This window comes from Malurus melanocephalus, unplaced genomic scaffold (genome assembly GCF_030028575.1).
Source record: "Malurus melanocephalus ecotype Western Australia unplaced genomic scaffold, MMel_1.1 scaffold_275, whole genome shotgun sequence".
NCBI classification, from domain to species: Eukaryota; Metazoa; Chordata; class Aves; order Passeriformes; family Maluridae; genus Malurus; species Malurus melanocephalus.
This window is the reverse complement of record NW_026623507.1, coordinates 473,745-491,486: the sequence shown is the minus strand read 5'-3', so window position 1 is coordinate 491,486 and position 17,742 is coordinate 473,745. Positions and strand designations below refer to the sequence as shown.

The following is a 17,742-nucleotide window of genomic DNA, read 5'->3' as shown; positions in this document are numbered from 1 at the left end:
GGTTCTCTTGTTGTAGGTTCTCTTGTTGTAATGCAGGTGTTACTCCCTTGGGAGTAAAAGTCTCTGAGATAAACCTGCACTCTTCAATTTCACCACTCAAGGTAGCCTGAGAGAGTTGTAGGTTCTCTTGTTTTAGTTTTAATGCAGATGTTACTCCCTTGGGAGTAAAAATCTCTGAGGTAAACCTGCACTCTTCAATTTCACCACTCAAGGTAGCCTGAGAGCGTTGTAAGTTCTCTTGTTGTAGGTTCTCTTGTTGTAATGCAGGTGTTACTCCCTTGGGACTAAAAATCTCTGAGCAGCGCTAAGTTTATTGAGCAGTTGTGTAACCAGCTGTCCATTTCAAAAAGAGAGGAAAGAGTCTTGGAGTAGCAGGATTTTCAGATTCCTGGTGCTTCCAAATCAGTTTTTATTCTGAGGTACTGAGGGTGARGTATCACAGTCAGTGGACCATGCAGGTTAGATTATCATTTGGAGATGATCCTGSTTCTTCATACTTGAAACACCATAGCCAAGAAGTAATGCATGTTAGATTTGACATGAAGGTTTGTAGTGTTGCTGCCCATTTTGGTTCTGGATGCAAGATAAATACAGATGCTTTACTGTCCAGATTTTCATTGCTGGACAATTCATCTGGCATTACACTGATTCAGTCATTTAGAAACTTTCATAACTTTCTTATTTAAAGCCAGGCTGGTATCAAATTTTAAAACCATACATCTATTTTATTCTAGAGAAGTCACAAATGTAAAACTGATGTGTCCCCAGAATAGTTTTGCCTGCCAAGACAGAACATGTTGAGAAGTGTGGCATACAAATACGCTAGTAATTAATTTTGGAGTACTTATTCTGTTGTTTTCTTTAAAGTGATTAGCTGCCAACTCTTACTCTTTGAGCAAGAATAGTTGTTTATGCATTTTCTGTTGAAAGTCTAAAACACCTTTTGGCTCGGTTAACATCAGTCATTTTTCAAACTCTTTAGTGCATGCCATGCCCCTCTGCCAAAATATGAAGCAGCTCTCATCTTCAACTTGTGGACTTTTTATTAAAAAAAAAAGACCATTTCTGAAGCATAAGCACATTAAAGTGGTCAAGTAAATGGCTTGTGCTTCCAGGTCACTCACTGTCCTTTTGCTGATTTCTGCATTCATTGTTAGAAATTTTGTATATATGTTACAAGTCCTTCCTTGTACTCCTGGATTACCTTTTGTTTTGCCCCTCTAAGGCCATCTTCAGTAGCTAAACTAGTTTTGATCCCAGTATCTTAATACAGCTTCACCCCTGTTCTTTTTGAAAGTATTAATTGTTTCATGATGAATTAAGATTGAGCTTACCTGCTACATAAAAACAAGGTTTTTTAAAAAAATTGAAAAGCTCTATAGTGAGTCAATTCAAAAATTCTTAGGGGAAAACCAGATGTATGTATTGGAGTGTGTCCCTGGTTCTCCTCAGGTAGTGRATAAGCTACCCTTAATGCTCAAGCAAATTTAAAGCTCCTCTTTTGTCATCCTAAGGAGCTGATGTACCCTCCCTCACACAGTGATCCTGGGAATTGTAAAAGAAAACAGTTCCTGTGGAGTAATCTCCTTAAAAAAAAAAAAAATTGTCTGGCATCAGCAGGTGCCAGTTTTGCCATTCTGTGAAGGGAAGGCAGGACACAGGCTGATCATTGAAGTATTTCCAGTCCAACACAATCTCTGTTGCAGGTGACCAGCCAAACTAAAAGAAAAAAACAGTTATTTTTAAATACCTAAATATATTGSTTAGCACAGTGGTTTTAAGAACTTTGTAGCTGATAAATGTACATCAGTCCTGACTATGAACTCAAGACATACAAGAAGCTTTTTCTCCTCCTGTGAATACTTTGCAATTCTCTGGTCTTTACTGTGCAAGGCTGTCCATCAAATTGGCTGGTCCAGAGAAGAAATCCTAACTGGGAAACATATCAGATCATTGGAAATTGGACAATGAGTCATGTTAAGTCATCTGTGATAATTCAAAAAGTAATGAAAGACAATTTTGTTTTAAATAGCATTTGTTTTAAACAGGCAATATTAAGTTCTAAAAGTGTTTTATTTGTATGCTGTTGCCTGAAACCCATGAAGTAGGAGGTGGCTGCAGGAGGCTTGAAGGCAAAAGTGTTATAAATGACAAGATAAATCTTGACCATTAATGCATTTGAGTGGTTTTCAAAAAGAAATTAAACATCATACCAAATCTGCTGAGCTGGGCACTGGTGCTGCTCAGATCTAGAAAAAGAGCAGTGAGGGTACATGGGAAATCAAGATCATGGTCTTTGGTTTCCAGCTGTAGTTGTGGGGCAGGTGGGTGCTTACTTTAACTTAAAAATTAAATCCTTTGAGGARAGCATTATCTGKTCATTTGTAATGTCTTACCTGTAARTTTCTCTTCATTTAAACAAATATTATATGCTAATTGGATTTTGAAAAAGTCWTTTGGGTTAAGGAAGTATCTCTAGCCACAGAGCTGCAATTCAGTTAGGCTTTTAGACCTGCAAGACAGAAAGCAATTTTTCACTTAGAAACCAAATTTTCAAACAATCTGTGAAATGACTGCCATTTCCTAAACTGCTTGTAATACGTCAGCAATTGTGCTGGGTCACAAAAGTTAATGTCACTCCATGTTGGCCATTAAAGATGATAAAGTTCTCTCAGTGATTCAGCATTTAGGAATGGTTAGCACGCTTCTCAAAGATAAATTACCTTTTTACTGAAGGGGTAGTGCATTGGGGTTTTTGTTTGTTCATATTTTTAATGACCCTAGCCTGTGACCTTTAAACTTCCTTTTATTATTTACAGAGATATATATGATTATATATATATATAATGGAAAGTTTGTTATTGTGACAAAAAAACACGTGATACAAGAATAATATTTTCAGGGAATTCTCAAGTCTCATAATACTGAAAAAGATCACTGCACTCTTTTCCAACACCAGCCTTTTTTTTCTTGTGTTTGGTGAATGAAGGTGATCTGGTCTGCTAGTAAAATTGGACATTTTCATTCCTGCTCCTTCTTGGAGATGTTACCTGGCTGCAAATGGTATGATTTGATCAGCAGAAAGCCAAAGGTGTTCTCCCAGCTGGTRTGGATGGGACTTGGGTCTCATGAATGAATTGTGATAGCTGCTCTGTTCACATCATGGTATTGCAAACTTTGTCTGGATTGCCTTGACCACAGCAGCTTCTTGCAGCTGTATTGGTTGGAATTAAGCCAACCTTGAATTGCACATTTGGTGTCAATAACCARGCTACAGTTGAACCCCCTCCCCAAATACTGTGTGGGAAATCACTAAGGAYAGAAATTCTCAATATTTCATAGACTGCAGATAATCACAGGTCAGGCTTTCTTCTCAGGTATTGCAATGTCTCATCCTTACAGATAGGATAGGTGCAAAAATATTAAAAAATTCARACAAGTTTGCAAGCAAAGCTGCTATTAAACTTCAACCAGAAGAGTCCACTTTACTTTGTTTATATTTTGTCTGAATCAATGTGCTTCTCTCAAGTGTCAAGACATTTAGAGCATGCTGAATTTAAGAAATTTCATACCAAGAAAGGTAATGTGAGTCATGAGAAGGGAACAAGGTCCATCTTCTAGTCTCTAGGAAAGTTCTTTAAGGTAGTTTCAGAGAAATGGTTGCACTTGCATTAAACACAACAAAAAAACATGATTATTGCCACAATGCAAAAGGARCTGTTCTGACAACATTAGATAAATGAGAAGGGGGTCAAAGTGCCCTTGCATGGGTGTTGTTCTGTCCCATCAGCTGGTTCTGCCTGGCACCAGAAGGTAACAAATGTCATGGGGTTTCCTTGTGAGTTTACTTCTGCTTTTGTTTGGATCACAGCCCTATATTGTTTCAAATGATGAGCAGAAAATAATGCAGGGGTGATAGAAACTTTCAGAAGASCAAGGCAAAGAGTAGATTCCCAGTAATAATAGATGTGGAAAAAATAATAAGGGAGCAACATTTTCTAACACAAAGCAGCTAATACCCAAGATACTACTTGAAGTATAGGCTTATTACTGGTGTTCCAATTTGACACTTAAGGATTCATGTTTCTTTAGTTTATTTTTCCATTTAAAATGGAGATTTACAAATTCTGCATAGCATTGTGAATGAATTACTCCCATCTGAATTGAGGATTTTGTATTTGTACAGGTGCTGTGAGTATTGAGGCTTTTTAGAAGGACTAGCTAGGTCTGCTTAGACCAGAAGGGAGTATTACAGGATAGGTTAGATGGGTCGTGGGTATTGTAGAAACCTCCTTGCTTTTTTAAGTGCTAAAACAATCTCAGAATAGGCTTGTAATCAGGGGTGTCTTCTGCCTCTTACCCTCCCAGCAGTAAAGAAACTTAATATAACAATTAGCAGAGAAAAACAAATTACCAAGTGAACCACTGCTCCCTTTAGGCCCTGAGTTTAAAGCTCGCATTACAGAAAAGCAGTAGCCTCTTAAAAATAAGTAGCCTCTTAAAAATAAGTAGCCTCTTAAAAATAAATAGCCTCTTAAAAATAAGCCCAATAATTTGAGACTCTGTCCAAAATCCCCTTACTGAACCCATGCCATGATTTGGCTGGATTTCAGTACAGCCTGTGCTATCTGGAGGTCTTGCGTAAAAAGCTGTCTATTCTCYTGTTCTCATTTCTCCTCCAGATGACCTCCTGGAGCTCCAAAAGTCATCAGTCTCCTTCGTGAGGTGACTGTTCACATCCTTTTTACCGGATGTTGCTTTCTCAAGAGACAGCCAGTCACTCCTGTTTCTGAAACAAACAGGACCTGTCTTGTCTGGGTTCAGTCCCACCTTCTGTGAGGCACTAGATTCTCTTGAAAGAGTGCCAGAAGATTGTAATTTGTTGGCAATGTGTTGCCCTTAATCCTCCCACATTTGTGGCTGTAAGATGCCTGTTTCTCATYCTGATACACATTGAAGCTATATTAGATTTGGAGCCTAAAAGACATGACTATTTTTTCCGTGGTTAGTATCTTAGTAGCCGGAATAATTGCATCATTTTGTTGTCCAAAATTGCCCAGCTGACCAATTCCCTTTGCCTTTCCCTGTCCTTTTAAAGGATATGCTACCCCTTCTTGGCCTCGCTCAAGGAGACTGCTGTGACAGATTGGTCTTGCGTTCCTGGGTTCTTGACAAAAAAATGATGCTTGAGGGAGCCAAAGAACTAAATCCCTGAAGCTCTTGGAGCAACTGTTGCAGCTGCTTGCTTGCTGAACCAGTGCCCAAAGCAGCACCACTGTTAYCAGCCTTCTCCCTGAGACTGATTGCAGGTGGGCTTGTGAGGAAGGAGATGCTTCCAGTGCTCAGAAGGAAACAGCGTTATCAAACCATTGACAACTACAGGCTTGGCTGGCCCTTTGCTCACTGCCAAGCCACTGTTTTTCTCTAGGAAATTATTCCTGTGCACCACTGTCTGTAGTTTGGACAGTCTTGCTCTGGAGACTGCCTTGCAAATATYGCTGTGGTTTCCTTTTGCTGGTTGGCAAAGAAGAAAATGTAACGTGACCTTAGGCTGTAAGGGCATGTGTTTCAATGAGGAAACCCTAGGAGCTGATCCTGCATGTGGGGCACTTTGTGGATGATGAGCTAACTCTGTTTTGTTCCACCTTCCCTCCAGAACTGTCAAGTAACCCATCTCTGGCTTCGATCCTCATCCCTGCTCATGCCCGGAACCAAGCAGCTGCTTCAACCCCTACAAATGCTACAGCGGCCTCAGGTGAGAACGTGCAAATGCCTCCCTCCCTCCCCACCCTCACTCCTGCTGCCCAGGAAGCACCTCAGCCCACAAAGTGAACAGGGAGGAAGGGATTGTTTCACTATCACCTGAACCTCAGTCTTGGTAGATGGTCATTTGGGTGCTAGCTGTGGTCACCAMCCCAAATCCCAACCCAAGGCACTCAAACTCTGCATTTGATTGCTTAGTTTGTTGGTCCTTCTCACTCGGACTTTCACTATTTTAAAAAAAGTCATTATCTCACCTGTTTTTTTAGCTATCTTTGTGGATTGGTTTGCACTTAATTTCTGAGCTCTCAGCCATCCTGAAATTAATACTGACTTGGTGCATGAGTTTGTGATGCCTAGAAAGAGAAGAAAGCTAGCTCAGTACATGTGGCCTCTGTGTAGTGGATGGAGAGGATCTTTTCCCTAAAGGCATTGGCATCTAAGAGTCTGTTTTGGAAKTTCAGTCAGCATGCTCACTGCCTCATCAAAGTAGTTGTATTTGCTTCCTACTGGCTTTGCTTGTGTCATCTTCAGGCACAAGGCAGATGCTTTTTTGGGTTTTGGCCAGCACTGAGTGAATTTTTTGTTTGCCTCCTGCTCTCTCAAGTTTCTGTCAGAAACCTTTTAAAAGCTCACCGTTGGCCTTTAGCCACTCCATATTGTATTCTGGTACCAGTGAAAGCTTAAAAGCCTGGTAATACCAGTTGGGAGACTCCCAAAGAAAATCCCAGGTGGTGCAGGATGTGGCAGAGGTGATTGAGTACAAGGCATTCTTCCTCTGAGTCAGCCCTGAGTCAGCACACCAGAGGCTGTTTTAGGACTTGGGCAACCCAGGCTGCAAAAAAGGTGTGTTCCCACATGTCCTACGTGCACATCAGCCCCAGCTGACAAGGCTGTCACCCCTTTTGCAGTGCAGGATACTTTCTTAGTGYAGAATAGCTGATAAGGGGGAGGCCTGATTAAAAAGCTGCTCTTGAAATGTGCAGGAAAACATTTGCTGATTGATGTGCTGGACAGTTCTGATACCTGATGCACTTGGTCCAGCCAGTGCTGTATAGAGAGCATTTTCATGCTCTGAGACAGATTAATCCAGGTTTGAAAAATGAGACTTCTTTCTGAAATTGTAGTGGCAGTGGATAAAAGGCACAGCTTGTACCATTTATGTGCACTGAATTTAGGAGAAAGCTAAAAATCGCTATTTTCAAATTTGATATGTTTGTTTCATACACTTGGCGGTATTTTGCAAATAGTTATGTTCTATGTTTCCCTCTTAAGTGCATCTGTTGCTCAACAACAAGTGAGAAAATAGATAAAGGAGTAAAAATTATTTAAAAACTACAGCATACAAAGATGGAAAATTATTTGAAGCCTTTCTGAAAAATACTGTTTTACTTAATGTCCCCTTCATGCCTTTTAACAAGTTGTCTCTGCCAAGACACAAGTCTTGAGGAATTAATGGGGTTAAGAAATCTGTTTTCACTTAACACTTTTCAAGGGGGAAAATGCATTAGACCAAGTCCTAAATKTGAAGTATTAGAAACCAACAAACAGACAAAAAAACCCCAAAGACAAAAGCCAGAGCCAAAAAATCCCAACCAACCCACCCCATATTATTGATGTCAACGTTTTTAAAACTTCTGTTCGCAAGCACTGCACTGAGTTGGGATATGACCTTCTACTTGTTGTTCAAAACCAAAAATAATATCCTTACAGGTTGGAAAGAAATTGTGAAATTAAGTTTCATTTTGGACAGCTTTGGATTTTTGCAGTCTGTCATTTCTCACGTGGGTTTCTCACAGCAGGTGGTGGGAATGTCATCAGAGTTATGATATTTAGGATTAGGTCCTGTTGAGGTTATTTTAATCTGTTRAAATAGATTTTAAAAGAGATTTTCGTAGAAGGGGTCCCTTCTCTCTCTATRTTCCCTGCACCTCCCAAAGCAGTAAATGTTGGGTTCCTCAGTAACTGCTAAAGCAGTGTGGGATCAARTCTCCTACCTAATCCAGGGCATCCTGATAGGCAGGAGATTTCTATGCAAAATGTTTGCCTGTGTGACTAAGCAGTACAAGTTCAGAAACTGCTTTTCTGAGTGGCGATGATGCAGCAAAATGTAGCTCTCAAAGCAATAAAGGGAAGAGCAAATACGTAACTAAATAATTCACATAATTAGGGKGTAACTTGTGCCTCTCTCTAGCAAGCAGGGATAAAAAAACATATTTRTTGTATATTTCCTCTTCTCTTGAGGCAAAARGCTGTATTTGCTCTACTAATGGAAYCTGGCTTTGCAGTTGGGAGTATGTAGCCTTGCTGCTCTGGCATTAATAAATTCTCCTAAACATTTATGAGAATTTCTCTGAGATAGTGGCATGTTGGAGGAAAAGAAAGATGAAATTTATTGGCCATTGCTTGAAACGATGTGCTAGCTTTTTGTGAGTATACTGGCCACTAATTAAAAATGCCAGTTGTATTCCTGGGGATGGCTGAAGGAGGAGGAGGATGGTTTCATAGCTGTGCAGCCACAATGTCTCAGAGGGGAGCGAGCATGCACACAAAGCTGAATGCATATCTGCTTGTGTGACTACGTTTTTCTTCCTGAATCAGCCAGCAGCTGTAGTTACCTCTCTGTTAGTCAGCATTAAGATGGGAAGAGTGTAATTGCCATCTGCAGGGAAGTTGTGCCAGCAGGGATTCTGGGGTCATCGTCTTAGGCATCCCGCTGTGTTGATCCCGTGTAATCCCAAATGCTGTGGTGTGCCTGAACTTTCAGCGACAAAACAGATTAGAGCTGGTGTTACCTGCCAGTGTGTTGTAGCTGAAAAACACCATAGTGCTCCATGAAATAAGATTTAGTGTGTTTGTGGTATTCCCATTGCAGGAATTTTGGAAAACTTTAATTCCTTAACCAGGAGAAGACAGGCARGCAATTCTGTCAGGCTTCTACAAGCTCAAGACAGGGATGGATCCATGACAAGAGAAGTAAAATATGCACATTTTGCCAGTTTTGCTCAGAGCCTGGATTTCTACATCCATGGGCAGGCACAATAGGAGAACCAGGCTTGCTTTCTTCTTCCACTTGTCCCCTCAGCCGTCCTGTGAGGATTCCCAGGCTGGTGGTAGCTYTGTTTCTGTATCTTTGCAGAGGAGCAGCACAGCCTGTCAGCATTACAAATGCACCCAGCTAATGCTGTCAGCAGTGCTAATGGGCTTTCTCAGACTGAGCTGGCATCTCACTCTGAACTGTAGCCCCATCTTTCCCTTCCAGGAGCTTTGTAAGGAGTGTCACATACCCTCCAACACAGGCATCCCTCAGAGGGAAAAGCTGAATTGAAGGAAGTTCTCTGCAATGATCAGAGATATTTTTGCCCTCTGTTTGAAAGAACTTTTGGAAGCAGCTGGCACTTAAACCCTGATGGTGCTTCTTTTCCTGCACGAGCAGAGGTGTCAGGGGGTGTTTCAGGACAAAGAGGCTGACCTGGAGCTGGGCACTCATCTCTGTCCTGTGCCACAGAGCTGTGTGCCAGTTCCTGGCTATGCTCCCCAGCAGGGCTTTGCTGTCTTTTATCAGCATTGCTGAAGACCTAGATTTCCTTCTCTGATTTCTCATGGTGCAAAGTGAATGTCCAGAGAAACTCATACTCCAGTTGTGCTCTTTTCCTGGTGCTTCAGGAAAGAGATGTTGGAACAACCCCCCCTTTGTTTTTCAAACATCCCRTCAATGCAGAGGCAACAAATGAGCTGAAATGTCAAAATACTGCATTTTCTTGCAGGCTGGCAGCCAGGGCAGCCTTAAGCTTGCTCTGTGCTGTGCTCTGTCTTGACCTGGGGGACTTCTGTATATTGTGAAAAGCCTCAAGAAAATGTTCTTGGCCTGCATCACCTGATTTATTTTCTTTTAACATGTGGCATAKATATTTCTCAGGAACTCCCCTGTTACAGTGATGATAGAAGAGGGGCATATGTTACATGAAGTAGCTCCATCCCCTCCTCTTTTTTCCTTTATCTCTGTGCAGTAGCAGTGTAATGATAACAATTTCAGCCTCTGCTTTCTTCAGGAAATGCAGATCAAAAGACATATTTCATTTCAGCAAATGAAATACAAGCACTTTTTKTACACATACAGAGAAATCCTCTGCCAATAGTATAGACTCCAGCTGGACTGCTTACATCAGGCACTGCCAGCAGATGTTGCATTAACTGGAGTTTATCCATACTTGAAAATTAATCTAAAACAGGCATAGTGAGAGTTTTAAAGTGTGGAAACTSTTATCTGGCTGGCTGGGTCACTTTTGATTTCTGTGGTCATTTTTGGTCTGCATGCATGTGGGATTTGGGAATTGCTTCTTCAGGGAAATTCTCCACATAGGAGAGCATTTCTCTCCTACAAGGCCAGCTTCCCACGTAACATTGGTACTGTCATCATGCTGCATTTGTGTGCTTTAATTACATGAGGAGTTTTTTTGTTGTTGTGGTGGTCATTCCTTCGTGAGGGAGGGGATGCAATTAATTTGAGGAAAGATGAAAGGGAATGAGAAACTCCACAACAGTCATCTGACATCCTCTGCCCCCAGGACAATTTGTCTTTCTTCCCACACATTCCTTGCAGCATTTCCTTTTCAAATAGACATCACCTCTCTTCCCACTTGTCAGTTGTGTTTCTGGATGCTGCTGATTGTTTGATTTCCTATTTTTGTCGCTGTTGTCAATGTTAATTTGTGACTCAGCAAGTGCTGCCCATTTCTGGCTGGCAGAAATGTGTGTGGTGTGGGTGATGGGCTGGAGGGAAGGGATAGCACCTTGGCAGTCTTGAGGGGTCCTGTGCAAAATAGGAAATGTTCCTGCACACCCACTGCCCACCAGTGTATTTTGTCATGTTCTGCTAGTCACACAGCCCTTCAGGCTGAGGTCACAAATCTGTTCTTTTTATAAACCCTTTCCATGTATCTTTTTGAATATGCTGTTTGCCCAGTCTGCCCTCTTCTGTACTGAGATAATAAGTCTTTCTGATGTTTTTTCCTCTTGCAGTATCAATAACTTTGCAGTTAACCTTACTTAAATTAAGTGGGAGAAATGCATGATGGTCTTTTGGAGAAAGCCTCATTTAATATCTTTTYCCCATCCTGTATTTTATGCATTTARATGTTTGCCCACTTATCTATCAGTATCTTATTGTCTTTGTGATTTGGCTAATTAGTTACTGTATAGAATGGTTCCAGGTGAAATTGGTGAATTTTTTTCCCCTACCAACTCTTCTAATACTAAGAGTACTTTTTTAGAGCAAATACCTAATGTATGCAGCTGTGAAAACACAGTTACAATTAATTTCCTTTTGGTTTTTCTTTGCAAACCCTCTGTTTTCTTGGAATGCACTTTGACACATGCCCTTGATCCTTGACTTGTCTCTCTGTGAAGCATTGTCCCTCCCTGAGAAGGTGTTGGAGGCATTTACTGCAGAGGTTCTGATCCTCTGACATGTCATGTGCTTCCATAAACCTCATTACTGGCTTCAGGCCTTGATGTTAATCTGCTTCAGCAGTTCAGAGGGTGGCAGATCCAACTTGGGTTGAGCAACAGAGCACAGCAGCAGACTTGAAAGACTTTCTGAGGCAACAAGTGCATGAATTGTACATTGGCACACCAGCTCTTTCTGCCCAGGGTGCATGTTTGTCACGTTCCTTGTCTATGCTCATTCACACAACTAACAGGCAGATTTGTTATGAGAAGGACTAACAATGTGAAACTTTAGCACCAACGTGAAACTTTGTGGTGACCACAGACCCTGGTTGTGTTGGCTTTGGCTATGCCAGTGTGCCTTGTCCTGCAGTTACAGTGACAGGATAATAAAGACCATGGGATGCTTAAAGACCATCTTCCACTTTTCCCCAGATAGGATTGTTCCCTCTGCATGCCCTGAGGTCAGGAGAGCATCCTAACCAATCACCATCTTGGTGGGAGTTGTGGGTTTCCCTGTGTTGGGAATGTCATAGGTGGTGTTTCCAATGTGTCTCTATTTTGGAGGTAATGCTGGTTGTTTTTTCTCTCTCCTCTTCTCGTCCGTTGTTTGCAGATGTTAACGCAGGAGAACGAGTTCAGACCAATAGTGTAGCTACAGCATCAGCCTCCAACTCCACCTGAACCAGTACCAAGCAGCCAGCTGCACAGGAAAAATCACCAGTAATTTGAGTCTTGCTCAGCAACACTGGTCACATTTGGAAAGAAAATTAAAAAGAGGAAAAAAAAAAAAATCCAACAAAACAACAAACCAACCAACCTGTTCATTTTAGTGTTCAATTTTTTATTATTATTATTGTTGTTCTTATTTAACCTTGTAAAATATCTATAAATACAAACCAGTTTCATTGTATTCTCACTCTGCAGGGTGTCCGGGGCAGGGGACTAGGTGGGGGGAGGAGGGAAAGCGGAGCAATACAACACACCAATGTCTCCCCTCGACAATCTCTTCATGTTGGAAGTTTGCTGTTGTGTACTTCAGAACCAGGACTCTTGCCTCATACCCCCTCCCACAACAGAAAGAAGGAAAAAAAGCAAAACAAACCCCAAACCTCATTCTCTGCTGAAGTTCTTTTTTTTTTTTTACCCTCTTTTTTTATTTTCTTTTTAAGTGAAGTTTTGGACTTTGATGTAGTGCACAGCTTGAATTTGGTTGGGAGCTTAGCAGGGGTCATTCAACAGAGCTCAGCGTTTCTTGTCAGCAAATCCATATCCCAGGTTATCTGAAGAACTGCCCTGGCTTGGCACGGGAAGCAGGCGACGTGGTAGGAAAATAGGTTGCCATGGGGTGGGGGGGAGGGTTTGCCGTGTGTCTAAGGCTTGAACCGCTAGCGGAACCCTTTTAATTTTAAAAATCAGTGCTAGTGATGGGGAAATCTGCAGCTTCATGTGGGAAAAGTCTTGCCCGAGTGGGTGATATATAATATAATACACACACATGCACCATCAGCAGCGGCCGGARCTCCTGCTTCCCCAATCTCGGGCCGGCTCCCGCTTCAGCAGAGAAGAGCGGACGAACAAAATCCTCGGCAGGGCAGGGGCCCAGCTGGTGGATGGATGTTAAGGGACTTTTTYGGAAGTGGCCACTGTGAAAGCGTGTTTGGTTGGGTTTTTTTCTCTCTCCACCCCTCCTTGGCTCTTGATTTGAACAGGCTTCCCTTTCCTAAGGTGTGTACAGGAAAAGGACACCAGGGTTTATAATGTGAACTGTAACTGGCTACTGGTTTATTTTGTAATACTTCTTTTTTTTTAACTGCAGTTTTAACTTGCAGGATGCCATATTCTCCAATAGTTCTGATTTTAAATCCACAGCTAGAATCTGTATTTAATTTCATCTTTTTTAACCTCTTGCTTTTTCCTTTTTTTTTTTTTTGATCTCTATTTATTGATGCGTGTTGCCACGTCGCCATTATGTTTTTACATTGGTAGAATATTAAAGTACACATGGGAATGCTCTTGATGGTAATTTGTACCTGCTGACTTGTAGGAAAGCTGGCTCTATACGAGTGTGTGTGTATATATATTATATAAATATATACATGTATACATAGATACAATACTGCTTTTTTTTATTTTGTCTACGATCTCGAATCAGTCTGACTGAAGCGTGAGGTGAATGCTTGTTCTAGTCCATCAGTTCAGGGTCCAGGTTTGCTCCCTGCGACAGCGCGTGGTGCGAGCATCCACGTCTCTCTTCCTGAAGTCAAAGCAATATTCCTTGCGAAAGGGTCAGGTGAGCGGCCGGATGCAGCCCCGGCACGGAAACGAGAACTTTTGGAGACCTGATCTTGCGGTAGGCTTGCGGTTGGTGTCCACTCCAGCCTTATCCTCCTTCAGAGAAACTGTAGTCGCCTTTGGTGCTTACCGAGCCGTCCCTCGACCTGCGGATCTCTAAGGCAAGCGGTTGCTTTTCGGGAGCACGCGGAACCTTCGTGTGGCAGTAGCGGCTTTGGAAGCGTGGCCGCYGCAGGGGCGGCAGGGGCTTGGTCACGAGCTCGGTGTGTTTCTTCTTGTACCTTTTATGCTGTTGACATGGGATTTTTTGGAAACTGTCTCTTAGCAGCCCCAGAACTGATAAAAGCTCTGTCCTCTCCCTCCTGCCTGGCACGCAGCGGGTTTGAGGATGCAGGAGCTGATTGAAGAGGTGAGTGACCACCTACCGTGAAACCGATAAACCCTCATGTTATACCCCTCGGCAATTTGCTGTTGGGCACACACACACACACAAAAAAAAAAAAAAAGGTTTTAAAGCTTTTTTTGCATTCTGGCTGGCTGCAAAAGAAAGCACACCCACGTTGAGAAACAGAAGGCTTTCCAAATCCTTACCTGCATTTTAATAGAAAGGGCTGAAGAGCGTCTTAACGCATGCGCTCAGCTAAGTCAGTGTCCTGAAAGGTAAGTGAAGGGGCTTGGTTGACCCAGTGATCCAAATCCATGCAGGAGACTGAAAATAGGACAGTGGCAGGGTATGGATCTGCTGTATAGACAAGACTGTTGAAGAATTGGCCACAGACGCTGTTATTTGAAGGCAGTAAATTACCGAGTCTTTAAAAAAAAAAAAAAAAAAAAGCAAGAAATAAAAATAACGAAGAAAAATTGCTGCTTGTGCCAGGACATGTGGCTTTTCTTTTTCATTTTTTTTTTTGTTAAAGACTGGTGGAGGTGAGTTCAGAGCGTTTCTCTCTGGTTTTGTGATTATGCTGGCGTCTGTGTGTGTCTCGTGTGTGTGTTAGGCGGGGGGGAGGGTCAGGGGTGCCCCTCTGGTTTTATTTCTGTTTTCAAGGATCATAGCAGGATCACACACTCTTTTATACAAGTTAGATCCAGGTCTTTGAACAACCATTTTTGTAAATAAGAAAAAAAAAAAAAAGAAAAAAAACACAGAAAAATAACAACAAAAAACAAAGCTCCTCACCAAATTCAAGCTTGTACATTATTATTTTTGGTTGTTTTTGAATTTTGAGTTTTATTGTTTTGTATGTAAATATGTGGACCCAGGAACTGTTATTAATGAGCAAAAAGTTACCGTTCAGGGCAGTGATTCTGTTTAATAATCAGACAAAATGTAGACGAGCTTTTTAAAGCCATATAGTTTTAACTCTGTACAGTAGGTACCGGCCTGTATTATTGTAACAATAACTCTAGCGATGTATAGTGTATCTATATAGTTTGGAGTGCCTTCGCTTCCATGATTTTTTGAATTTTATTTCCCTTTTATTTTTTTCTCGTTCTCCTTTATTAACGATGTCTCCCGCCCCTAACCCTCATCTTTGCTCCCCCCTCCCCRCCCCGCTTTCTAACTCTTTGAGTGCTGTAAGGTTTCGGTGATACCCTGATCAGTAGCGGAACGAAAAGAAACCATGAAAAGAAACCATCTCCACCGTCATTTATTTCATTGGAGCCGTGGCTTTGTTCTGGAAGTCTCCAAAGSTGCCCGCCCTGTCCTCTCCTCCTCCCGCTAGCAGAGTTCATTCGGAGCCTTGCCCTAGCAGCCCATTTCGACTTTTCCAGTCTCTCCCCTCAACCCTGCGCCCGTCTGGGCAGCAGCAGCAGCTTCCAGGCTTGGCCTTTCCACCCTCCCTGCGGCTGTGCCGGGGGCAGAGAGCGGAAAGAGCCCCCGGGGAGGGATCCCCCACATCCCACAGGGCTGCGCCGGGAGCGGGGGCATCGCTCGAGGAGACTGCGGTGGTTTTTTCTGCCGGGAGGACTTTCTGTTCCCTTTTTGTCCCTATTTTTCCCCCCGCATCCCTCCCCGACGTCACTTTTGTTTTCTTGAGATAAGTTTAACATGACTCTTGATTTCTTGTGCCCAGCACGAAGGCCTTGTTTCTAAAACTAGTTTGCTTGTGTTTTACTACCTTGTTAGTATTCCACATAAGATTGTCTTGAATGGGAAAACACGTAACTCTTTACCAAACCAAAGGTTGCTGTTTTATTTCGAAGCATCTCGTGTTCATTCCAGTGAAGCAGAGGCTGCACTTTCTTTCTGGTGACACGAAGGTCAGTGATGCCAAGCTGTTGGCGACAGTCTGCTCAGAGCTGTCCCTCTCTTCTTTTACTCTCTTTCGGGCTTCTTTTTTAACCCAGTGTGGTCTTGATGTGTCCTTTACGTCAGCCCTGCCCTAGTGGGTCCCTGAGCTGGGCTGGATCACAGTCTTTCTCCCCCCAAGGATACTYGATCAAGACACTGGTGTTCTTTACCATTAAACTTATCTACCTTGCTAGGGAAAAAAAAAAAAAATGACCTGCAAAAGAAAATTGACTGGTAGAAGATCCCTGAACACTCTGTCCCCTTATTTCGAAGCCAAGCTTTACCTAAAATAATGGCAGGTGCCTGCGACTTGCAACCTAAAATTCCCCCCCGGTTTTCAGTACTTGGAAAAGCAGAAGTCAAGCAGCCTGTCAGACCCGTACTCCTGTACTAGGAACCTCAGCCATCGCGGAGAAAAAGGAAAAACTGATGAGGAAAAGCACAGTAGGGTATTCGGTCCGGGCTCTGCCTTCCGGAGACTGCAGCGGGTACCCCTGGGGTGGCAGCTGATTTCCACGGGGCTCTCGGCTGGTTCTGGTCGTAGTTGGCTTCGTTTTGCAACACTGCAATAATGGCAAAACGACAGGAAAGGAAAACAGTACCTAAGGGGTTAGCTCGAGAAAAGTAGCTTCCTTGTGTTGGTCTTCTTTCTCAATTTATTTTTAATATATATATATAAAATATATTTATATATATATAATTTGCTTGCCTGTAAAATTTGCGTTCATTAATGTGTTGCTGATGGATCACTTGGGCCTGTACACACCAATTAGCGTGACCACTTCCATCTTAAAAACAGAAATCTAAATATATATATATTAAGGACTGTGGGTTGTATACAAACTATTGCATACACTTGTGCAAATCTGTCTTGATTTAAAGGAAAAGCAAAACCTGTATAACATTATTACTACTTGAATGCCTCTGTGACTGATTTTTTTTTTTTTTTCATTTTAAATATAAACTTTTTTTGTGGAAAGTATGCTTAATGTTTTATTATTTCCCCCGCCCCATTCCCCTTGTAAATACGTTTTGTTCTGTGTGACTCGGTTCGGAAATAGTTAACTGGTACTGTAATTTGCATTAAATAAAAAGTAGGTTAGCCTGGAAATGAAATTKAAAAAATACCAAGTGTGTGGTCTTTATTTCAAAAAATTGCCCCATTCTTCCTTCCTCCTCTCTCCCTTTTCTGACCCTTGTTCCTCACCCTCATGCCTCTTTCCACTCTGCAAGAATAGGTGGACGTGAATCTTTGTAATAATAAAGAAAAACCTCCAGAAATGAGCATGTTTTCTTAAATGAGCTGTGTTATTCCATGCTATTTTTYAAGAGATGCCAGCTTGTCTATGATACCGTTTGATTTGATGGAGAGAGGAACCCTGGAACATAAATATTTCAAATTGAAACCAACCAATCTTCCTTTACCGTCCACCTATAGATAAAAACTTAAGAACCTGTGTAAACTGCTGGCTTTGAATCCTGCACTCATGGTTGTTTGGGTTGGTTTTTTTTTAATCATTGGATCCCATTAGTAATGTTATTTGGTGGTGATCTGTAAAGTTTGTCGAGACCACGTCCAGTGGACCGTTCCTCCAGCAAATCAGCACGTAGCTATCTCTGAGTTGGGTTTCCGGTACTGGATAATGTATGTATTAAACATGACATGTCTATTAGCGCAAAAAGAAAAAAGAAAAAAAAAAAAAAATCCTTTTTTGGGCTGGCTGACCTGGCCGAATCCATTCTGTCGCTATCCTAAAGGCTAGATGCGAGGTCATGTGACTGCTGCTTCAATAAAAACAAATTTATATTGCATAGAGACTCCTCTCGCTTTGTTTGTGTGCCACGAGCCGCGGTTATTCCCATGAAACCTCCACCGAGCTCCRGGCTGGAGCCTCCACTCCGGAGCCCCTCTGGGACAAGGGAGAGCAGGGTGGGATGGGGCC

At 42.1% G+C, this 17,742-nt stretch overlaps 1 protein-coding gene across 2 annotated transcripts in view; it reads left to right on the top strand.

Moving 5' to 3' along the window:
• The window catches only part of GSK3B (glycogen synthase kinase 3 beta), a 143,298-nt gene extending 126,517 nt beyond the window's left edge, over positions 1–16,781 (top strand). For both annotated transcript variants that reach the window (XM_057376252.1, XM_057376251.1), the window contains 2 exons: positions 5,657–5,755; positions 11,825–16,781. In XM_057376252.1, coding sequence (XP_057232235.1) covers positions 5,657–5,755; positions 11,825–11,892 — 167 coding nt within the window. In that variant the 3' untranslated portion in view covers positions 11,893–16,781. The remainder of the gene's footprint in view (positions 1–5,656; positions 5,756–11,824) is intronic.
• The last annotated feature ends 961 nt before the right edge of the window (positions 16,782–17,742 follow it).